Source organism: Microcaecilia unicolor, chromosome 4 (genome assembly GCF_901765095.1).
Source record: "Microcaecilia unicolor chromosome 4, aMicUni1.1, whole genome shotgun sequence".
NCBI lineage: Eukaryota > Metazoa > Chordata > Amphibia > Gymnophiona > Siphonopidae > Microcaecilia > Microcaecilia unicolor.
In genome coordinates, this window is record NC_044034.1 from 23242529 (window position 1) to 23263052 (window position 20524).

The window sequence follows — 20524 nt, forward strand, 5'->3', positions numbered from 1 at the left end:
AGACTGAGTCATATACTACTTGAGGTCGGGAGACATTTTTCAAGATAGCTGCTGAGGTAGAGGTACAAGCGAGGATTTCTTCTCTTTTGAGTTGGCTTTGAATTAGAATGGAGGGGAGATAAAGTGAGAAGAATCAAAGGGCCACCAAGGGCTCTTTTTTTTTTTTTTTTTTTTTTTTAAGGAGTCTGGGCAAATTTCAGGTCCACTTGCCCACCAGGAAATAGAGGTCCACTCAGGGGTCACAGGTGGGGAATTGGAGGGGGTCTTTGTAGTGATCTTAGGGCAGGGTCTTTTGGAACATAAGTAAATGGAAGTTAAAAACTTTAACTCAAGGGCTTGTGTTAAAAATCAAGAGCTCAAGTGTTTAAAAAACCCTTTAAAGTTTAGCGCACTTTCCTTCATAGTAACATAGTAGATGACAGCAGATAAAGACCTGAACGGTCCATCCAGTCTGCCCAACAAGATAAACTCATTGTATGGGATACTTTATACCTGTCCTTGCCATTTTCAGGGCACAGACCCTAGAAGTCTCCCCGGCACTGGCTTTGCTTCCCAATTACCAGTGTTGCCACCCAATCTCCAGTAAGCTTCTGTGGATCTGTTCCTTCTAAACAGGATTCCTTTGTGTTTATCCCACACATTTTTTAATTCTGTTACCATTTTCATCTCTCCCCCCCTCCAGGAGAGCATTCCAAGTATCTACCACCCTCTCCATGAAAAAATACTTCCTGACATTATTCCTGAGTCTGCCCCCCTTCAACCTCAATTCATGTCCTCTAGTTCTACAGCCTTCCTGTCTCTGGAGGCGGTTTGTTTGAGGATTAATACCTTTCAAATATTTGAACGTCTGTATCATATCACCCCTCTTTCTCCTTTCCTCCAGGGTATACATGTTCAAGTCAGTAAGTCTTTCCTCGTTCGTCTTGCAACACAAGTCCCACACTGTTTTTGTAGCTTTGCACCACTTCAAGTCTTTTTATATCCTTAGCAAGATACGGTCTCCAAAACTGAACATAGTACTCCAAGTGGGGCCTCGCTAACGACTTGTAGACGGGCATCAACACCTCCTTTCTTCTGCTAGTTATACCCCTGTCTGTGCAGCCTAGCATCCTTCTGGCCATGGCCACCGCCTTGTCGCATTGTTTCTTCACCTTCAGATCCTCGGACACGATCACCCCAAGGTCCCACTCCTGAGTCGAGCTTACTAGTCTCTCCCCACCTGTCCAGTATATCTGGGTTTTTGCACACTAAGTACATGACTGCACTTCTTGGCATTAAATTTTAACTAATGAAAAAGTTACAGAACCAAAAACATATAGAAAATAAATATCAAACAAGCAATAACAAAGACATCCTTTTTTATTTTTTTATATATATATGTAGTGTGTAATATTATTTTGTGCTCAGTTTTTTGGTGTATTACAATGACCCAAAGACTTAGGATGTGTAAAAACACCTTACCGACAACATCGCACACCCTGCCTCCAACCTAAACGCAGCATTCCAGTGCTAGAGTGATTCCTAAAAAAAATACGAAAAAAAATAAAAGAAAATGATGGCTACTTAGGTGGATTTTAGGGGGCGGAGTAGTACCGCAATTTTAATCTTGTTGCCAGATCGAAAGGTAAAGTGAAGTCCCGGTCAATGCAATACTATTTTCTTGAGAATAAATAATGGTGCCTGATTATTTCATCAGTCTTACAGTCAATGTCCGAAGTTCCCTACATGGGCCACGTTTCACCTAAAAACGGCCTCTTCAGTGGAACTGAACTGTAGAAGATACATAAATAAACATAACAGAACAAATGTGCGATGATGTCGGTAAGGTGTTTTTACACATCCTAAGTCTTTGGGTCATTGTAATACACCAAAAAACTGAGCACAAAATAATATTACACACTGCATATGTATAAAAAATAAAAAAAGGATGTCTTTGTTATTGCTTGTTTGATATTTATTTTCTATATGTTTTTGGTTTCTGTAACTTTTTCATTAGTTGACTCATTAGAAATCGTTTTTTTTTATAGGAAACCCGGAATTTTGAATAGTATTAAATTTTAACTACCAGACCCTTGACCATTCTTATAACACTGGATATAATTCCATGTGCAGGTTTTTCATGGAAGGAACATGTGATATACTTAAAGCAAACTTTTAAGTTGCATTTTTTCCATTTTAAAATCTATATTAAACATAGGAATAAAATTAGTATGGAAGAATAAAACCCAAATAACAGGCTTGCTAAGGTAATACACAGAGAGAGAGTACTGTAATGGATCATTTTAGAGTTATCTCACAAAACTGGGGATTGGAGATAAGGAGGTGTTCTCAGTCTTAAGCTACCTGAAACATGTTCTGCTTTTATAAGAGACCTTTGCTGCCTGGCCACGGTTGTGGTGGTGTTGGAAAAGCAGGTGGCATAACGAGCACTATTTCCCCAACTTCTCCCCCCCCCCCCCCCCCCGCCCCGCCCTCTCCAAATTCATTGAGTTCTCATCTTCATTGTTCCTTGACCCCACCCCCACCCCTTTCTGTTCTTCCACCTCCTTTTGGCCATCCTCTACTATCATTCTTTGTTACATTTTTGCATGTCTGCTCTTATTGGATCACATCACTGGTCCCTAAAATACAAATAAACCCACTATGGTTGCTAGCTTTGTTGTATATACTCAACCAATGGAGAATTTATTCCATTATAGTCTTCACTCACTGTCCAAAATAGCGGAATGCTTCACATCTTCATTGAGGAAAAATAGCCGCCTCCACCGCTGGACAAATTTCGTTCCAGAGCAGTGAGTCACTAACCCCTTCCAGCTGCTTTCAGTCGTTGACTGTGGGGGGGAAAAAACCTCCAAATACTGTCCTTTCAATAAAGTCTCTAGTTTTATGCTTTTTTCTTTCTTTATCTTTTTCTTTGTCTTTTCAATAAACTGTTATCTGTCTTAAAGATTCCTCAGTGAACACAATAAAGTTCAATCATGTATAAACGCGGGAAAAGAAGCACTTAACTCTCAGATGGACAATCCTAATGGGGCCCGTGGGACAGAAACATAAGAGTGAAATTGATTGGAGAGAGACACAGGAGGACATCCCATGATGAAGCAAGGGTGAAACAGGTCCCCGTTGGGATTGTCCATCTGAAAGTTAAGTGCTTCTTTTCCCGCGTTCATACATGATTGAAATTTATTGTGTTCATTGAAGAATCTTTAAGACAGATAACAGTTTATCAAAAAGACAAAGATAAGAAAGTAAAAAAATAAACACTTTATTGAAAGGACAGTATTTGCAGGTTTTTTCGGAGCCAATGATTGAAATCAGCTGAAAGGGGTTAGTGACTTCTCCGGAAAGAAGTTTGTCCAGCAATGATTGAGGCTCTTTTTCCTCCGTATCAATCATAGTTTGTAATGTTGTAGATTACTCAATGACAGTATGAAGCATTTTACTGTTTTGGACAGTGAGTGCTACCTTTGTTGTAAAAGAAATTCACAATTTTAGAATAATTGGTTCTTACCTTATTTGTGAAACACGTACTACGAACTTTGTTTATAATTTCAGAGAATGAGGTTTTGTTTCTCTTCCTTACAGATCCAAGCTTAGTCTTTTTCAATCAAGAATAACTTTACAGAAGGCAAATGTAAAGGTGAGTTTTCCCCAGAACTACTTTAAGTAAAAAAAAAAAAAAAAAAAAAATCACTAAATGGCCACATTCAGACGTTCCTTACATCATACAGAGGAGTTTTTCATGATAAGAGAAACTCATTCAGGTTAGCCGGTTCTGCCTTCTGAGTATTCAGACCCCTTAGGGCCCTTTCTACTAAGGTGCGTTAATGTTTTTAGCGTGCCTACACTTAGCGTGTGTGCTAACCATGTAGGCGCCTATAGGGATATTGTAGGCATGTACATGGTTAATGCACGTACAGGATTAACGCGCATTAAAAATATTAACACACCTATACCGCTGCTTAGTAAACAGGGCCCTTAGTTTCATAATGCTGAATTTTTCTGAAATTTCTTGAAGTCGAGTTGCATAGTATCTTATCCTGGCAACATGAAAATGCTGCTCTGTGAAAACGATGAATGAACTCTAGTGATCGGTCAGTTCATTGTATAAACAAAACGTGTAAAATAGTTTGTGCAAATTCTGATTGCAGTTTTAAAAGGCACAGAGCCTGAATTTTTCTAAACAATTGAAATGGAATACTTTGGAGTGAAATAGCATAAATCCCCTACTCCATTCAAACTGAAGTAACATAGATGCAGAATAATTAAAGCATCCCATGAGAAATCTTAAAGTAACGCATTGAGATGTGGAAAAACATTCCTCCCCTGCAAGCCTCAGGAGCACTGCATTTTATGCTTAGAAAGGAAAGTTATGAACTAAGATACATCTCGGATTTGGGGAGGACAAGATTTCTCTTATATTGGTGAACCGGTTCTGACAGTGTTCCCTTTTCTGAACATAGTTAAAAGCCCGCCGTTCTGAGTGCAACACAAAAGCAACCCATGCCAGAAATGACTATCTCCTTACGTTAGCTGCTGCTAATGCACACCAGGATCGCTACTACCAGACAGATTTAATTAACATTATCAAGGTAAGGTTGTGTATTCTTTGATTCAAAGAGTTTATTTATTTTTTTATTAGCACTTTGTACATATAAACATACCTTCAACAAATCATATAGAAACACCAAGCACAGCATGTAATAAGAAATTTGGAAAACTTTTTTGTTAAATACTTGATCTTGTATCCCACAATAAGGAAAGAGGTAGATCCAGTGAACCTAGAATTTGGTTTTTTTGGTTGTTTTTTTTTTTTTTTTTTTTGCTATGAATGTTTGCTTTCATTGTAGCATAGTAACATATGTTACTATGTTACAGTGAAAGCAAATTGCAAACATTCATAGCAAAAAGAAAAAGCCGAAACAGATTTCGAGATTCATTCCAAAATTTGCAACCCCTGTATACTTAGGGAGGAGTATGAGAGCTTCAGTCCCCTTAGACAACTTATTAGAAAGAAAAACCCTTAACTGTTCTGATTCCCTGAAATCTAAGCAAACACTTAAAAAGAAATTGTAACAAAACTTGAGCTCTTTAGAAACAGAAACCCCTTCCTTCTCAACTAAGTACCCCTTGTGTCATCAGTGAAGATGGAAGGCTTAAATGCTAGAAAAATTCTGCAAAAGAGCATTTCTTTTCAAGCGGTTTACTACTTTGATCTGTGGCTCTCCCTTGGGTTTTAATGTTATGAAGCCTGTTGCACAAGATTTGTTCCTTTCAACTCTCAGCTGTTTTCCTAAGCAATTCTTGTCTCAAGATAGAAGGTGAAACTCACCTTAATCTGGTTGAAAGCCAAGAGACGTGGCTTAGTGCCATGTCATTTATTCTAGTACGCACCAAATGTGTGCCTGGCTGTTCAGAAAATATCTAGAATTGCACATAGTAATTTTGCCTAATGTAAAAAAAAAAAAAAAAAAAAGATACAGCTGATGTCTTGATGTATCACATCAAGCTCTTATGTATTGGTGAATCAGATGTCAAGTTGGGGGATTGGTTGGCAGGTGGTGGAGGGGAGGATAAGAGGAAGAGGTGTTTCTGGAATCCTTAAAATTTAACCAATTTTAGTAAACTGTTTTATTTTGCACGCTTGATGCGTTAATAAACTGAATAGGTGGTTGAATTTTGTTTTTGCTTATAATAAATTTGAAAACATACTGCGTTTGGGTTGAGATGTAGAAAAAAGTATAACAATTTCATTCAGATGTTGAAAACTAAATTACTTTTTGGATCAGCTGGTTGTAGCAGTGGCTCTTTTTTTTTTTTTAGGTAAGAGAGTTAACAGACTGTAGTTAAAAAAAAAAAAAAAAAGTTCAAATTACCTGTACATTTTGAAAAATTAGGAGCACCGTAACACATATATGATCAGATTATAATTGATTGACTATGACTAGGCTGGTATATAGAGCAGTGTGCAGTTTAGAATTTCACCTTTGAATTCCTTGATAGTAATGGCTGCTATTAAATTTTATTTCTGGTTTTTTTTTTTAAGCTCTTTCGTTTTATTTTCTTTTTCTTTTGCCATTTCCAGACTAAGCATCTGCATGTGACATATTGTTGGTGTAGTACTGTAATCTTATCTATCTGACAGCATACCCGATGCCCAATTCACCTGGCAGGGGTCCAGGATGCTGTGCTAAGTGCAGACCGCCGCTTAAATAAAGCTCTTTCTGTAGATACAGTAAAACTTTGCACAAATGCCATTGTAATGACCTTGGAGTGTGTACAGACATGGTCTTGTTTTGCTTGAAAGCTCCGAATGTGGTTTTTGGCTCGCCATGAAATAGCACAGAATAGAAGAGAGAACAGCATTATGGATAGTTTTTTTGTCAAGCAGTTGTATTCATCCAAATGTGTTTTCATTTACATGGGGAAAAACATCTGACAGGAAGTAAATAAATAGCAATTTGAATATTGTCATTTTCTTGAAATTACTTTAGCACAGTGCTCCAAATGAATGAACCTTGTACTTTTCCCCTACAGTGTTGTATGTTAGTGTAATACTTCTTCATCTGGATTCTTTGTGTGATAAATTTTACGTATTAAGACAGGCCTTGATCATTTTTATTTTTGGATTTAGGAGCCAGTGGCTGACACATTTTGGCAGTGGCATTCCTAGGGGGGCTGACACCCGGGGCGGATCGCCGATGCGCCCCCCCCCCACCGATGCAGCGCGGACCCCCCCGCGAAGGAACCCCCCCGGGTGCACACCGCTGGGGGGGGGGGGGGGGGTGCCGCGCGCCTGTCCTCCGTTGTTCCATGCGTCTTCTCTGCCCCGAAACAGGAAGTAACCTGTTCCGGGGCAGAGAAGAAGCATGGAACAACAGAGGACAGACACGCGGGGCACCCGGGGCAGACCGCACCTACCGCCCCCCCCCCCCCCCCCCAAGGAACGCCACTGCATTTTGGTCCCCTTCCTCACCACCATCTGCATAAAGTTGAATTGGGAGGGGGAAGGAGAATTCTTAGGTCTACCACAACTTCTGTAGGGACTGATTGGTTAATGCTGTTTTGCTGTTCCTTACCTAATGGAAAAGAAAGCTTAATTAATCAGGTCTTTAATAGACCACCAGCAGAAATATACAGCCAGCAGCTCCCTCACTACTCAGTGTCTCTCTTATCCCTTTCTTTCTTACCAATTTCCCTTCCCTATGAGCCCCTCCCCCAGGAAGAGAGTTGTCTACTTCCCCAGCCTCTACCTACACCCCCATGAAACTAGTTAAATCTGTTACTCCTAGCTAGACACAGGCCCCCCCCTTGCCTCACCCGCCCAAACTTCCATTAGGCCACCTCTCCTTACCTTGATCTTTATCCTTGTATCTGCCGCTGCTGCCACCACAGAAACAGGAGCTGCTTCCTCTCTTGAGACACATGGGTGCAGAATCTATTATGCTGGTCTGATGAGACTTGAGACCCCACAACCAGTGTGGAAGTTCTGTACCATGTACCTCAGAAAGAAACTTTTGCTCTGGTAAAGGTAGAGGCAGCGGTAAAAACGAGGCATGAAAATCTCAGGCTCTGAGTCAAAATTTCTAGATACCGTGGTGGTCTGGCACCTGGGATTTATAACTTTGTTGAAAAAAATATGTTTTCTAAGTTGCTCAAAATTGAAATTTTTATTTATTCCTTCCTTTCTTTTCTGGTCTTATTCTTGGGTCTCCAGTTTTTATTTTGCATTCTTTTGAAAAAAAGATATTCACTTTTTATTGTGCCACATCTACATTAAAAAAAAATCTCATCTCTTAATTGTGTTGTGCAACTGTAATACATTCATACTTCACATGCTGTTTCATGTGTATTAGATTAAAAAAAAAATCAGCACAGCTACACCCTGATTCATGAGTAAATAAACATTTCAAAAACTGCAACAATTAATATCTCTTTGAGCAAATTACAAACCAGAACTCAAAAGGGAGACCTTAATGATTATTTTACTTAAATTAATTGGCTAAAAATTCAAATGAGCTAATACTGACGGTTTAAAATGGCGCTCGTATAAATCATTGCTGGATGAAAGCTTGCATGGCCTTTTTCTAAAAATGTTATTTTTTTTCCTGCATACAGCTTTGTTAAAAATACAGATTGCACAGTAGATTGTAAGGGCTCATCTGTGAAATCATAGTTTGATTATCTGAATTCCTTTTCCAGAGAAGGAGATAGCTCTCCTTAGGATATGACAGAAGGCACCACATTTTGAGAGAGAACCACATTTTTTTTGTTTTGTTTTAATGCTTTACAGCTTCCTTATGCTACCTGTCATTTCAGATCACCTTGTTCTTAATCGCTGTGATAAATGGGTCTTTACATATTCTGTCTCTAGGAATTTTCAGGTTCCTTCAAAAAACTTGCAGGGAACAATTTTTATACTACGTATGTAGCTGCAAAGTCTTCAGTCACTTTTTAGCCATATTGCAATGATTTTCAAAGTAGAAATGAACATATGCCAATGCTTACTCATTTGTAATATATTTATCATGAGAGCATAAGTTTTATCCAGCATTCTTTCTTCCACAGTAGCTAGTTTGGGTCATGTAATAGATGACGGCAGAAAAAGACCTGCACGGTCCATCCAGTCTGCCCAACAAGACAAACTCATATGTGTATACCTTACCTTGATTTGTACCTGCCTTATTCAGGGCACAGACCGTACAAGTGTGCCCAGCAGTATTTCCCGCCTCCCAACCACCAGTCCCGCCTCCCAACCACCCCCTCTTCCCCCCCACCTGCTCCGCCACCCAATTTCGGCTAAGCTTCTGAGGATCCATTCCATTCATTTTGAAGCATGGAGAAGATCAGTCCTCTGTTGATCCTTCCAAGGTGTAAGAGGTGGTGATCTTTTGCCTCCCTAGCTAATATATTACATCAGTTATTATAAGGGAAGCAATAACAATTATTTTCCTTATTTATCACCGTATACACGTAACATTCAAATTTGTTTTTTTATGAGTCTTTTCTAAGATACAGAATTGACAACAAAACAGAGCAAATGAAACTATAGCCTATATTTATTTATTTATTTTATTTATTAAGATTTATCTACCGCCTTTTTGCAGGAATTCACTCAAGGCGGTGTACAGTAAGAATAGATCAAACATGAGCAATAGGCAATTACAGCAGTAAAAATATTCAAACAACTACTTAGAATGTCAACACAATACGTAATAGAACATTTTAATTGATAGTGAAGGGTAAAGCAAAGATGTAACATATAGATAGGTAAGAGTAAGAAAACCTAGAAAGTGACTGATTTAAAGAAAGTTGCACATGAGGTCAAAGAGAAGGTTAAATATTATCTCAGGCTAGGAGTGGAGAAACATGTCCCGCTGCAGTATGTGCAGCCCAAGTCACTCCTTGTGTGTGTGAGTGACACTAACAAGTTAGTTACTTCTTCCATTAGAGGCCTGGTTGAAGAGACAAGATTTCACCTGCTTCCTGAATTAGAGGTAGTCTTGTGTTAAGCAGAGCCTTTCAGGAAGTGCATTCCAGAGTGTGGGGGCTACTCCGGAGAAGGCTCACTTACTGTGTTAATTAACTCATATTAATTTTGCACTTAATATGTGTAAATGTGATTAACATGAATTATTAGCAAATAGCCCATATTTGACAATTAAGGGTTAATGTGCAATAGCATTAGTGGGGTGGGGGGGGGGGGGCGCTGTTCTATTTTGTCACAGGTTAATGAATAGGCCCCTTGGATTGTAAACAGTCTGGGGTCAGGGAAATAATGTACTTAAATGTAGCTCACCTTGAGCTATCAATAAAAATGTGTGTATTATATCCAAATATTTTTTTTCAATACAGTATTACTGATCATATCTGTCACTTCTATAGCTGAAACCTTGTTTAGATCAAATTGATACAGAATTTCTGCACAGATCTGCACTGTATTTGAGATGTGAAGTGTTTTTGGTCTTCAGATAAAAGTCGTCATGCACTGATCATGTTTATATATTGAAGCAAATGCTTTAGACCCTAAGGGGCCGATGCACAATATGTTAACTATGACCGCCATGAGTGAGCTTACCGATTCGATAACAGCAGACCGATGCACAAAGGGGATGGCATGCAAATGAGATACTCATAATTTTAATGGCGACCCTTGTGTATCAGCCCCTGGAAGCGTCTAGCACATGTGCAAAACAGTCTCTCAGAAAGTGTCCATGTTCTGTACATCTCTCAGAAAGTGTCCATGTTCTGCTCATGCGCTAGGCGCATTCTCTACCAAGCTGCCTAAATACCGCCATATACCCTTGCATGTTATCCCGGGCAGTAGACGGAAAATGCAGCCTTCCCTTCCTAAGGCTCTCCAGTTCAAGGTCAAGCAGTGGGTACTAACATATGGGTTTTTTTTTAGCCTGTCAAAAATGTGCAAGACATCTCCTAAGGCACTATTAGCGGTCAAAATCTGTGTGATCTGAGGAGGATTGTAATCCTTGTAATCAGGATTGTAGCCAGGAGCCTTATGTAATTCTTGCACACAACTTATTCTCATGTAGAAGTTAGTCACGCCTTTCTGTACATCACATGGAATGCTCATTTTATTACTAATGAACTTGTTATATATTTGTGAAGGGTTTTCGGTAGCTGCTACGGCAAATGGTAAGATCAACATAGAAATCCTTTGTGCTGAATACTTGCTGAATAATGCGAACGTTCAAACTGGCTAGAACCAGTCTAAATTGGACGTTACTAGCACGGTAAGCGTTGTGCATTGGCCCCTGAACACTTTGATAAGAAATTGAACATCACTGGTAAAACATGGAGAATTTGTCTCGTCACTTGTGATGGCTCCTTCAGGAGGAAAAAAACGCTGTTAGTGTTAAAAGCTAAGACATATCTAAAAATAGAATGGAGCCCTGTGAAGGATATTATGTAGTACTGCCAAATCCCGCAAGTCCTACCTACTATCAATAACATGTTAGGGTGTTAATTAGAATTGGAGGAAAAGCTCACATGGCGTGATGTGACTCCTTATTTCGCAGTATACACTGTCATATAACTAAGGAGTACTCACTCGCATCATTGGCATAAAAACCTCCAATCGACCAGACTGTGTTATTTATTATGTAAGCACTCTAAATCCAGCTTAAGTCATACTCAATTAACAATTCTTTGGCGTATCCAAACCCTATGGGACTTATCTTTTGCAGTTCTACAGTCCGTGAGGTAGAAGTGAAGACTAGATATTCAGCTTGGTATTTCTACATCTTTTATAGACAGTCGCGACCACGGACCCTGAAGCAGGACGCGAAAATCTGGCCACGGTTAAGGCCGTGGGAAGGAATCGGACTGTAGAACTGCAAAAGATAAGTCCCATAGGGTTTGGGTACTCCAAAGAATTGTAAATTGAGTATGACTTATGCTGGATTTAGAGTGTTTACATAATAACACATTCTGATTGATTGGCGGTTTTTATGCAAATGATGTGTGTGAGTACTCCTTAGTTATATGACAGTGTATACTGTGAAATAAGGAGTTACATCACGCCATGTGAGGCTTTTCCTCCAATTCTAATTAACACTCTATGTAACCAGGTACCTATCTTGTGCAGCCAAGGATAGAACAATCTCCTCCAGCCACAGGCTCCCGGTGCAATGAAGAAATAGATGTCCACCAGTAACTTCAATCTCTTAAGGACTTTTATTCCATGCAGGTTTCTAGTACACAGTTCCAACAGCAGCATAGCACATACCAGGATTCAATACAGGCTTACAGGCTCCAGTCAGGGCTCTTTATCCAGTGCACAATAAACAGTAATTCAATTCCCAAGACAAACAGTTCTTTCAGTTCATCATCACAGTTCAGTCACCAAGCAGCATTTTCTACCTTCTATCCTCTTTACCTTCAGGAGAGTTCAATATTTTAGGGACTCCTTCTACCCAAGGGTTTTCCCCTGCATCAGCTTCACAGTGAATTCAAAACTCTTGGGACTTCCTCTCACCCAAGGAATCTCAGCCTGCTTCAGTACTTTAGGGACCTCCCTGCCCAAGGATTTTCAGCCTGCAAATACTTCTCTGCTTCTCTCTCCTGAACTGAACTTCTGGGACTCCTTCCCATCTACCTAATCAATCCCTGGCTTCAGCTACCACCACCAATCATTCTCCTTCCATTAGCTTCCTCACACCTACATCAGCTGAGTTAAGCATTAGACTAATGAGACCAATGATGAGCTCCTGCACACAGGGTTTCCCAACTCTCTTTCCGCCTAGTGGCAGCCACTCTACCCAACCTGCCAGCTTACACCCATGTCTTCCCTGATTGCAGCTAGGAGTCCAGTCCGGGTTCTTCATCTCCCCCTCTGGCTCCTTGCCTGCAATGCCTTCTGGGACTTGTATTTCAGACTGAAACTGCCTTAACCCAACTATCCTGGATGTGACTTTATCACACCTAACACGTTATTGAAAGTAGGAAGGACTTTATTGCGGGATTTAGTGTTAAAAGCTATCCAGCCTTTAATATATATAGGTTAAAACTGTGGATAATTCTCAGGTAGAGAGAAGTATGTAATATACACTGAGACAACAAAAACTTATTTAAAAAATGTCTTCACTGTCTTTGTGTCAATGAAGCACTTAATTTAAAGATAGTAGAATGCTTTTATATAACCCGTGGTTATTTTATTTAGTGCTCAGTGTTTGACTGCTGAACTTTATTAATAGGTACAGAGTTTTGATGTGGTATTTTCTCAATACTTGAAAGATAGCAAGGAACAAAGCAACCTTTTTTTCCCAAAAACAGAGTGTCCATAAGAAGTAGAGGACATGAAATGAACTTGCAAGGAGGGAAACTTAAAGGCAACACCAGGAAATACTTTTTCATGAGAAGGTGGTGGATGCCTGGAATGCTCTTCCTTGGGAAGTGGTGAGGACATAAATAGTGACAGAGTTCAAAAAGACATGGGATAAACACAGGTCTCTCTATACACATCAAGATGGAATAAAAGTATGGAGCGTTTTCACTCACAAGAAAACCTAAATAACTCATCACATTTTTAAAAAGGGCACAGACTGTGGTGGGCATCAGTTACAACCCTTAAAGGCCCACATGGAGCGTCAGGTACAGCCCTACCCACCTCTCTGGGCAGATTGGATGGTCCATGCTGGTCTTTATCTGATTTCTTTTACTGTGTTACTGTGACTACACAGATATTGAGTTTGATTGCTGAGCTCGGCAGTGGAGTAAGATTAGGAACGTTCCTTAATTTCCTTTACTGTTTGAAGGTTTCGCTTGGAAAGTTAAGTGTTATACAGGTAGTACGGCTGATGGTTTAAACATAACATAGTAGATGACGGCAGAAAAAGACCTGCACGGTCCATCCAGTCTGCCCAACAAGACAAACTCATATGTGCTACTTTTTGTGTATATCTTACCTTGATTTGTAACTGTCATTTTCAGGGCACAGACTGTACAAGTCTGCCCAGTGCTATCCCCGCCTCCCAACCACCAGCCCCGCCTCCCACCACCAGCTCTGCCACCCAATCTCGGCTAAGCTCCTGAGGATCCATTTCTTCTGAACAGGATTCCTTTATGTTTATCCCACGCATGTTTGAATTCCGTTACCGTTTTCCTCTCCACCACCTCCCGCGGGAGGGCATTCCAAGCATCCACCACTCTCTCCGTGAAAAAATACTTCCTGACATTTTTCTTGAGTCTGCCCCCCTTCAATCTCATTTCATGTCCTCTCATTCTACCATCTTCCTATCTCCAGAAAAGGTTCGTTTGCGGATTAATACCTTTCAAATATTTGAACGTCTGTATCATATCACCCCTGTTTCTCCTTTCCTCAAGGGCATACATGTTCAGGTCAGCAAGTCTCTCATGGTTTAAATATATTTGGTATTGTCAAACAAAGTGGAGAATTTATGCTCTAGACTGTGTTGTGGATTTCTTGTTCCTAGCTTGCTTTATGAACTTCTGTAATCATTGCTGCTGGATTTAACAAGTTTGCCCTTCAGTTTTTCCCCAGGAGATTTCTAAACTAAACATTCAGTATTGCAGAGTGGCACAATATCAGATACATTTCGCATTTGTTTTATTAACGATTGACCTTGTTGGTTTCCGGGGAGTGTTAGCCTGCTGGTTTCCACATGCTGGTGGAGTATAATATCATGCTTGCTTTAACAATATCGTCTTTTTTTTTTTTTTTTTTTACTTCACATGCTATGAAGTCATCCTTAATGAAACAAATCACTCCTTATCCCACCCAAGTGCTTTAAAACACCTCATATACGACCTTACCATCTAAATCCTCATCTACCTTCAGCCTATTATCGACTGTATCTAAGATTATGTAATGACTATATCATATTAACACCCTGTAAGCCACATTGAGCCTGAAAACAGGTGGGATAATGTGGGGTACAAATGCAATAAATAATAAATAAATAAATGAAGGGTGTTGAAGAGTAGGTTTTTTTTTTTTTTTTTTAATTTTGTTTTTCTTTTTTGCAATACTGCAGTCTTTTAACTTTGTTCTGCTTGTCTGCGTCAAATATGCTTGAATTCTGCCATGATACTTGTTTTTGCCTCCCCTGCCAGGCTATTTCAGTGTGTATGTTTTGCGTTTTTCAGTCTTTTTGTAGGGTTTCTGTTGCAGGCCTTGTAACATTTTAGTCTAGGGCTTCCCATACCAGTCATGTGGACTGCACAGCCAGTTGGGATTTTAGAACATATATAAAGACCCTTCATGAGATAAATTAACATACTCAGGGCATCCAGTATATGCTAGTTATATATCATACATATGGATATCCTGAACGTCTGACTGGCTATGGGGTCCCCAGGACAACTGTGGGAAGCTTTGTTTTAGTACAGTGATGGCGAACCTTTCAGACCGAGTGCCCAAACAGCAACCCAAAATCTAATTATTTATCGCAAAGTGCCATTCCCCCTCCCCCTAGTCCCTCCTCCACCTCCCTCCGAGTTCCAGGGTCCTCCCTCCCTCCGAGTTCCATAGGATCCCCCCTCCCCCTCTCCCTCCCTCCCTCCGAGTTACTGTGGAGTACTGTGCAAGTGGGCAACTGAGAACTGTATATATATAATTTTCAAGTCAAGCAAGTGTTATTGCTATGTAAGGGCTGTTTTGGTCACTTCAGATGGCTTAGCAAAAAGAAAAGAAGGACATTTGGAGAAGATACCTGCTCCTGAGCTGAAGAAACCACCTCCTGCTCACTTTCTGCAGTACTCGGCTGTCCTGCAGGTAGAGATGAACCCGCTACTGTTGCTTGGGGATCCGGACCAATTGACGTTCCCAGATCTGACGTTTGATTCAGAGCCTCCTGGCGAACTGACTCTACTCCACTTCCTTCCTGACCCACGACGCGACCCGGCCGGAGGAGGAGCAGCAGGCACTAGCCCCACCCCCATAGCAAAGCATAGGCTGGTGCTACTGGCCACACCGCCCACCCATGCGGCACGCGCCGCACACACGGAGCAGAGCGAATCGCGAGGCTGCCTGCGACTGTCCCCCCTCTCGGCGGCCCTGACGACTGGGCGCGTGTGCCAACAGAGAGGGCTCTGCGTGCCCTCTGTGGCACGCGTGCTATAGGTTCGCCATCCCTGTTTTAGTAGCTCTTTTTCTGAGAGGATGGAAATAGTGATTTTTATGTCTAAGCATTGTATGTCTCTGTTAAATTGCTGCCTTTTGAGATGCTGGATTGTTTGGGTAGAACTGTTTAGAAATGTATTGGTACTCAATGCCTAGGTTCAAAATAAATACCTAACCAAAACCTTGGAGGAGTAGCCTAGTGGTTAGTGCAGTGGACTTTGATCCTGGGGAACTGAGTTCGATTCCCCACTGCAGCTCCTTGTGACTCTGGGCAAGTCACTTAACCCTCCATTGCCCCAGGTACAAAATAAGTACCTGAATATATGTAAACCGCTTTGAATGTAGTTGTAAAAATCCCAGAAAGGCAGTATATCAAGTCCCATTTCCCTTTCCCTATTTGAGATTCTACATGGAATGTTGCTACTATTTGAGATTCTACATGGAATGTTGCTACTATTGGAGATTCTAGATGGAATGTTAATGTTGCTATTTATTCCACTAGCAACATTCCATGTAGAAGCCTGCCCTTGCAGATCAGCATTGCAGCCGCGCAGGCTTCTGTTTCTGTGAGTCTGACGTCCTGCACGTATGCTAGTGGAGGAGTAGCCTAGTGGTTAGTGCAGCGGACTCTGATTCTGGGGAACTGAGTTGGAGTCCCACTGCAGCTCCTTGTGACTCTGGGCAAGTCACGTAACCTTCCATTGTCCCTGGTACAAAATAAGTACCTGAATATATGTAAACCGCATTGAATGTAGTTGCAAAAACCTCAGAAAGGCGGTATATCAAGTCCCATTTCCCTTTCCCCTTACTCCTGGTTTTGGTTGGGTATTTATCATTTGTACCAGTGAGTTGGGGATTTTTTTTGTTTGTGTCTAGTTTCAATATAAGGCAGGTCCAAGGAGTAGGGTGTGGGTTGGCACTTCCAAAGACCGCAAGACAGCTGAGACGAGATATTGTCTTATATACTCATGCTATAATTTATATTACTTGTCTTATACACTCATGACATAATTTTTAATATACAGTTTTTATAAGTTAATTCATGGATTATGTATTGTTTTTACTTTCATCTTGAAAATCAGATTTGCTCGTACAAGTGAAGGGCTGAATTTGTGTCCTTGTATTTTTAATTTGCATTGTTATTTTTCATTAGAAATAAAAGTTCATGAAAAAGACCTTCATCTTTGTATTTAATATCAAAGAGGTTGAAACTCTTATCAAGCTGTTTATTTTCAGCACACGTTAAAAAGATTATCAGGTTTATCTGCACACCCTACTGTTTAAGTAGCTAATCCAGTGTTGACTTGGAATAAGGAAGGGAGGACAACAGGGTAGCCCTTGAGCTGTTGAAGATGACTTTGCTTGGTGGATTTTGGAAAGAAAGCTTTCTAAAGCTGGTATGAATGGTCCTGGAATAACAACATAAAGGCAGTTGCCCAAATGTTTGGGTAAAGATTTTGTTTCCCCGAAGGAAAAAAATAAAAAGCTTCTATGAACACTTCAGCGAATAAGCGACCCACTGGAGCAGTTCGTGTGAGGGTGGTCTTTCAAATGTTTAAACGCTAACAGATAATTGGAAAAGCCTTAGCAACATAATTGAAATCCGGAAAATGAATATAGTTGAAATTGTGGAGAAAGAGAACTTTTGTTGGCTCTAGGAGACGCAGTTCTGGATCTGATGGACTACTGCCAAGACAGCTGCAGTATGCTGAGAAACCCCAGGTATGATGATAAAACAACATGATGGGGAAAGTTTAAGAAACTTACAGCAAAAAGCCTGCTGAATCAGAGCAGCATAAGCCAGTTGGGTTTAAATGAGTTTTGGACAGTATTGCTTTGTATAACTACTTAAGTGTACTTTTGTACTGCTCATCTTTTTGAAATTTTAAAATGTGACCTCAGAAAAAAAGGAATGCATTGTACTGATAGGAAAAATTATCTTACAATAAACCATTTGTTCTGACATATGTAATTAAAGGATTTTCACAAAAAGTCTCTCTAGTTTTCAGTTGCTTATATTTATTGAAATATGTTACTTATGGCATTGATTTTGGTGTCAAGAAACATATACAGAATGGGAAATTGAACTCGTGTGGAAAATCTTTGGGTTCGCTCCCTTGGTATCCAAAGCCATTTGTGGATCTTGACCAATGTTTTCATGATCTGCCCTAGAAGAATTTTTTTTACTGATACTATTCACAGCTAATTTTTTCCTTTGATACTTGAACAGTATATGGGTTATTCTTGTGGACTAAGACTTTTTTTTTAAATATTTGCTCCAGTGCAATGTCTCTGTCACTGCTTGGTGTAGGTGAGCCCTGCGGTCGCAGTCAGGTTTACGCTGCCTACCCAACCCGAAGGCTTGATGTGCCCCAGCTGGCGGCAGGCGAGTCACCCTGGCAAAGACCAACTAGAGAGTGGCTCTTAAAAGATCCCTTGGGGGCTGATCTGACAGAATCTAGGGCAGGAACAGCTCTTAAAAGAGCCCTTGGGGATGTCCCAACAAGTCAGAGTGGAGAGTGGCTCAAGAGTGCCCTTTGGGAGCTGGCCCGATGGAGTCTACTACTACTACTTAACATTTCTAGAGCGCTACTAGGGTTACGCATTGCTGTACAGTTTAACAAAGAAGGACAGTCCCTGCTCAAAGGAGCTTACAATCTAAAGGACGAAATGTCAAGTTGGGGCAGTCTAGATTTCCTGAATAGAGGTATAGTGATTAGGTGCCGAAGGCGACATTGAAAAGGTGGGCTTTGAGCAAGGATTTGAAGATGAGTCAACGCCAGGGAGTAGCTGGAACAAGGTTAAAGCCACAAATGGGGACAGGATGGATGACACAGACTGGAAAGAGGCTGAAGGCATAGACTTAAACAAGGCTGGGCCAAGGCTGAGAACACAGATGGGAACAACGTGCAACTCACTCTAAATCAGGCTAGGCGACCCGATGCAAAGGCACTGGTTGAGAGTCAGGAACTTCCTTATTATACCACTAGATAGGAAGTGATGACATCAGTCAGCACTCTCTTGCAGGGCTATAAAGGGAAGTGCAGAGTTTTCAGGAAGTAAATCAGACTCTTCTAGCACGGAATGCTGCTGGAGATGACAGAAAACAGATGAGGGGCTTGGCAGTGTCATTTGCTGCCTAGATATATGCACGTTAATTTTATGCTTAAAACCTGTGTACAGACCAGGAGGCAAAGCTTGGTTCATGCTGTGGGCAGACAAAGATTATAGGTAGGCCTAACTTTTCACTGATCTAACTTGGGCGTAGAAGCGGCAGCATAATCCCAACTAACATGTATGTTTTGCAGTGCTATTAACGAAAAGAGAAATGGGGTTCACACTCTCCACAAGGAACGAATACAGCAGTAACAGGGTGGAAAGGAACCAGTTCCAAGTGATCAGTCACCACATCGGGATAAGATGCTCCAATAAAACTTTATTAAGACCCAACACAGCCTGTGTTTCGTCTATAACAGTCTTCCTCAGGGGTCGAATCGATGAGTGCTCAGTTGTGTGTATCAATTGATAGTGGAGCGTTTTAAACTCTCTGTTGTAGCTAGCATTGGACAAGCTCGGATATAACATGCGGGAATAGAGGGTTCTTCCCTTAGCTGCAGCGGTGCTGGCACATGCTCCGTGATACTAACCCTCTATTCCTGCGTGTTATATCCGAGCTTGTCCAATGCTAGCTACAACAGAGAGTTTTGCAGTCATTCCTCTTGTGGATCGCATTAAAATCAAGTCCATTGTCACAAAATGCCTCGCCACTTAGAGGGTCTATCCCCAGCACAGCTCAAGTCTGCCTGCACCTGCCGTTTGTGCCCTACACTAGCACCCTCCTCCCAGCAACTGGATCACAACCGCTTCTAGGTGAGTCTCCAGCTCTCCAATTATCCCCAGTGAATTTCTAGGTTACTGGAGCCACACTCCCAGTTCCCAGAAAACACTCACAGACCCAACACAGAGACCACCAGAGGATTCTTTAACAGTCCAGACAGCGGAGTCAACAAACTAAACAGGTTTATTGTCACACTGTAACAATGAACAAAAAATGTGCAATCAGCAAACAATAACAGGTAACTGAAATATGGATCATTTATAACTCTAACTAAACATCTATATACTGTCTAAATAGTACCTGGGAAGGTCAGGACATATGTTCACAGAGCCTCAGCACTGGCTTCCGATCAGATACCGCGTTCAATTCAAGCTTCTCCTTCGTACCTACAAATGCACTCAGTCTGCTGCCCCTCACTATCTTTCTACCCTCATCTCCCCTTACGTTCCCGCCCGTAACCTCCGTTCACAGGATAAATCCCTCCTCTCAGTACCCTTCTCCACCACCGCCAACTCCAGGCTCCGCTCATTCTGCCTCGCCTCACCCTATGCTTGGAACAACCTTCCTGAACCCTTACGCCAAGCCCCCTCCCTGCCCGTCTTCAAGTCTTTGCTTAAAGCCCACCTCTTCAATGCTGCGTTCGGCACCTAACCCTTGCCGTTCACTGAATCCAGACTGCCCCAATTTGACTGCCCCTATCGGACCGACCGTTCACTTGTCTATTAGATTGTAAGCTCTTTGAGCAGGGACTGTCTCTCTTTGTTAAATTGTACAGCGCTGCTTAACCCTAGTAGCGCTCTAGAAATGTTAAGTAGAAGTAGTAGTAGTAGTCTTTCCTCTCGGGCTAAGACAAGCAACAGCCAGCACTACTGGGTAATTTTTCAAACTCCAAGCCAATCAGAGCCTAATCAACAGCTTTTAAAAATATACTGCTGCTTGCTTTCTTATATTAGCACCATCTGCTGGCCAAATAGGAGAAATACACTTCAGGACATAAAACAGTAAAATATCCAATACGGTTTACAGGCTTAAAACACACGGTTTCTTCACATCCATAGATTAGTGCAAACCCGGAGATCCGTCAC

The 20524-nt window shown here is 41.1% G+C and overlaps 1 protein-coding gene across 2 annotated transcripts in view; it reads left to right on the plus strand.

The window, feature by feature from the left end:
- The window catches only part of FCHSD2 (FCH and double SH3 domains 2), a 324668-nt gene that overhangs the window by 150351 nt on the left and 153793 nt on the right, over positions 1-20524 (plus strand). For both annotated transcript variants that reach the window (XM_030200031.1, XM_030200032.1), the window contains exons 7-8: positions 3586-3640; positions 4464-4592. In XM_030200031.1, coding sequence (XP_030055891.1) covers positions 3586-3640; positions 4464-4592 — 184 coding nt within the window. The remainder of the gene's footprint in view (positions 1-3585; positions 3641-4463; positions 4593-20524) is intronic.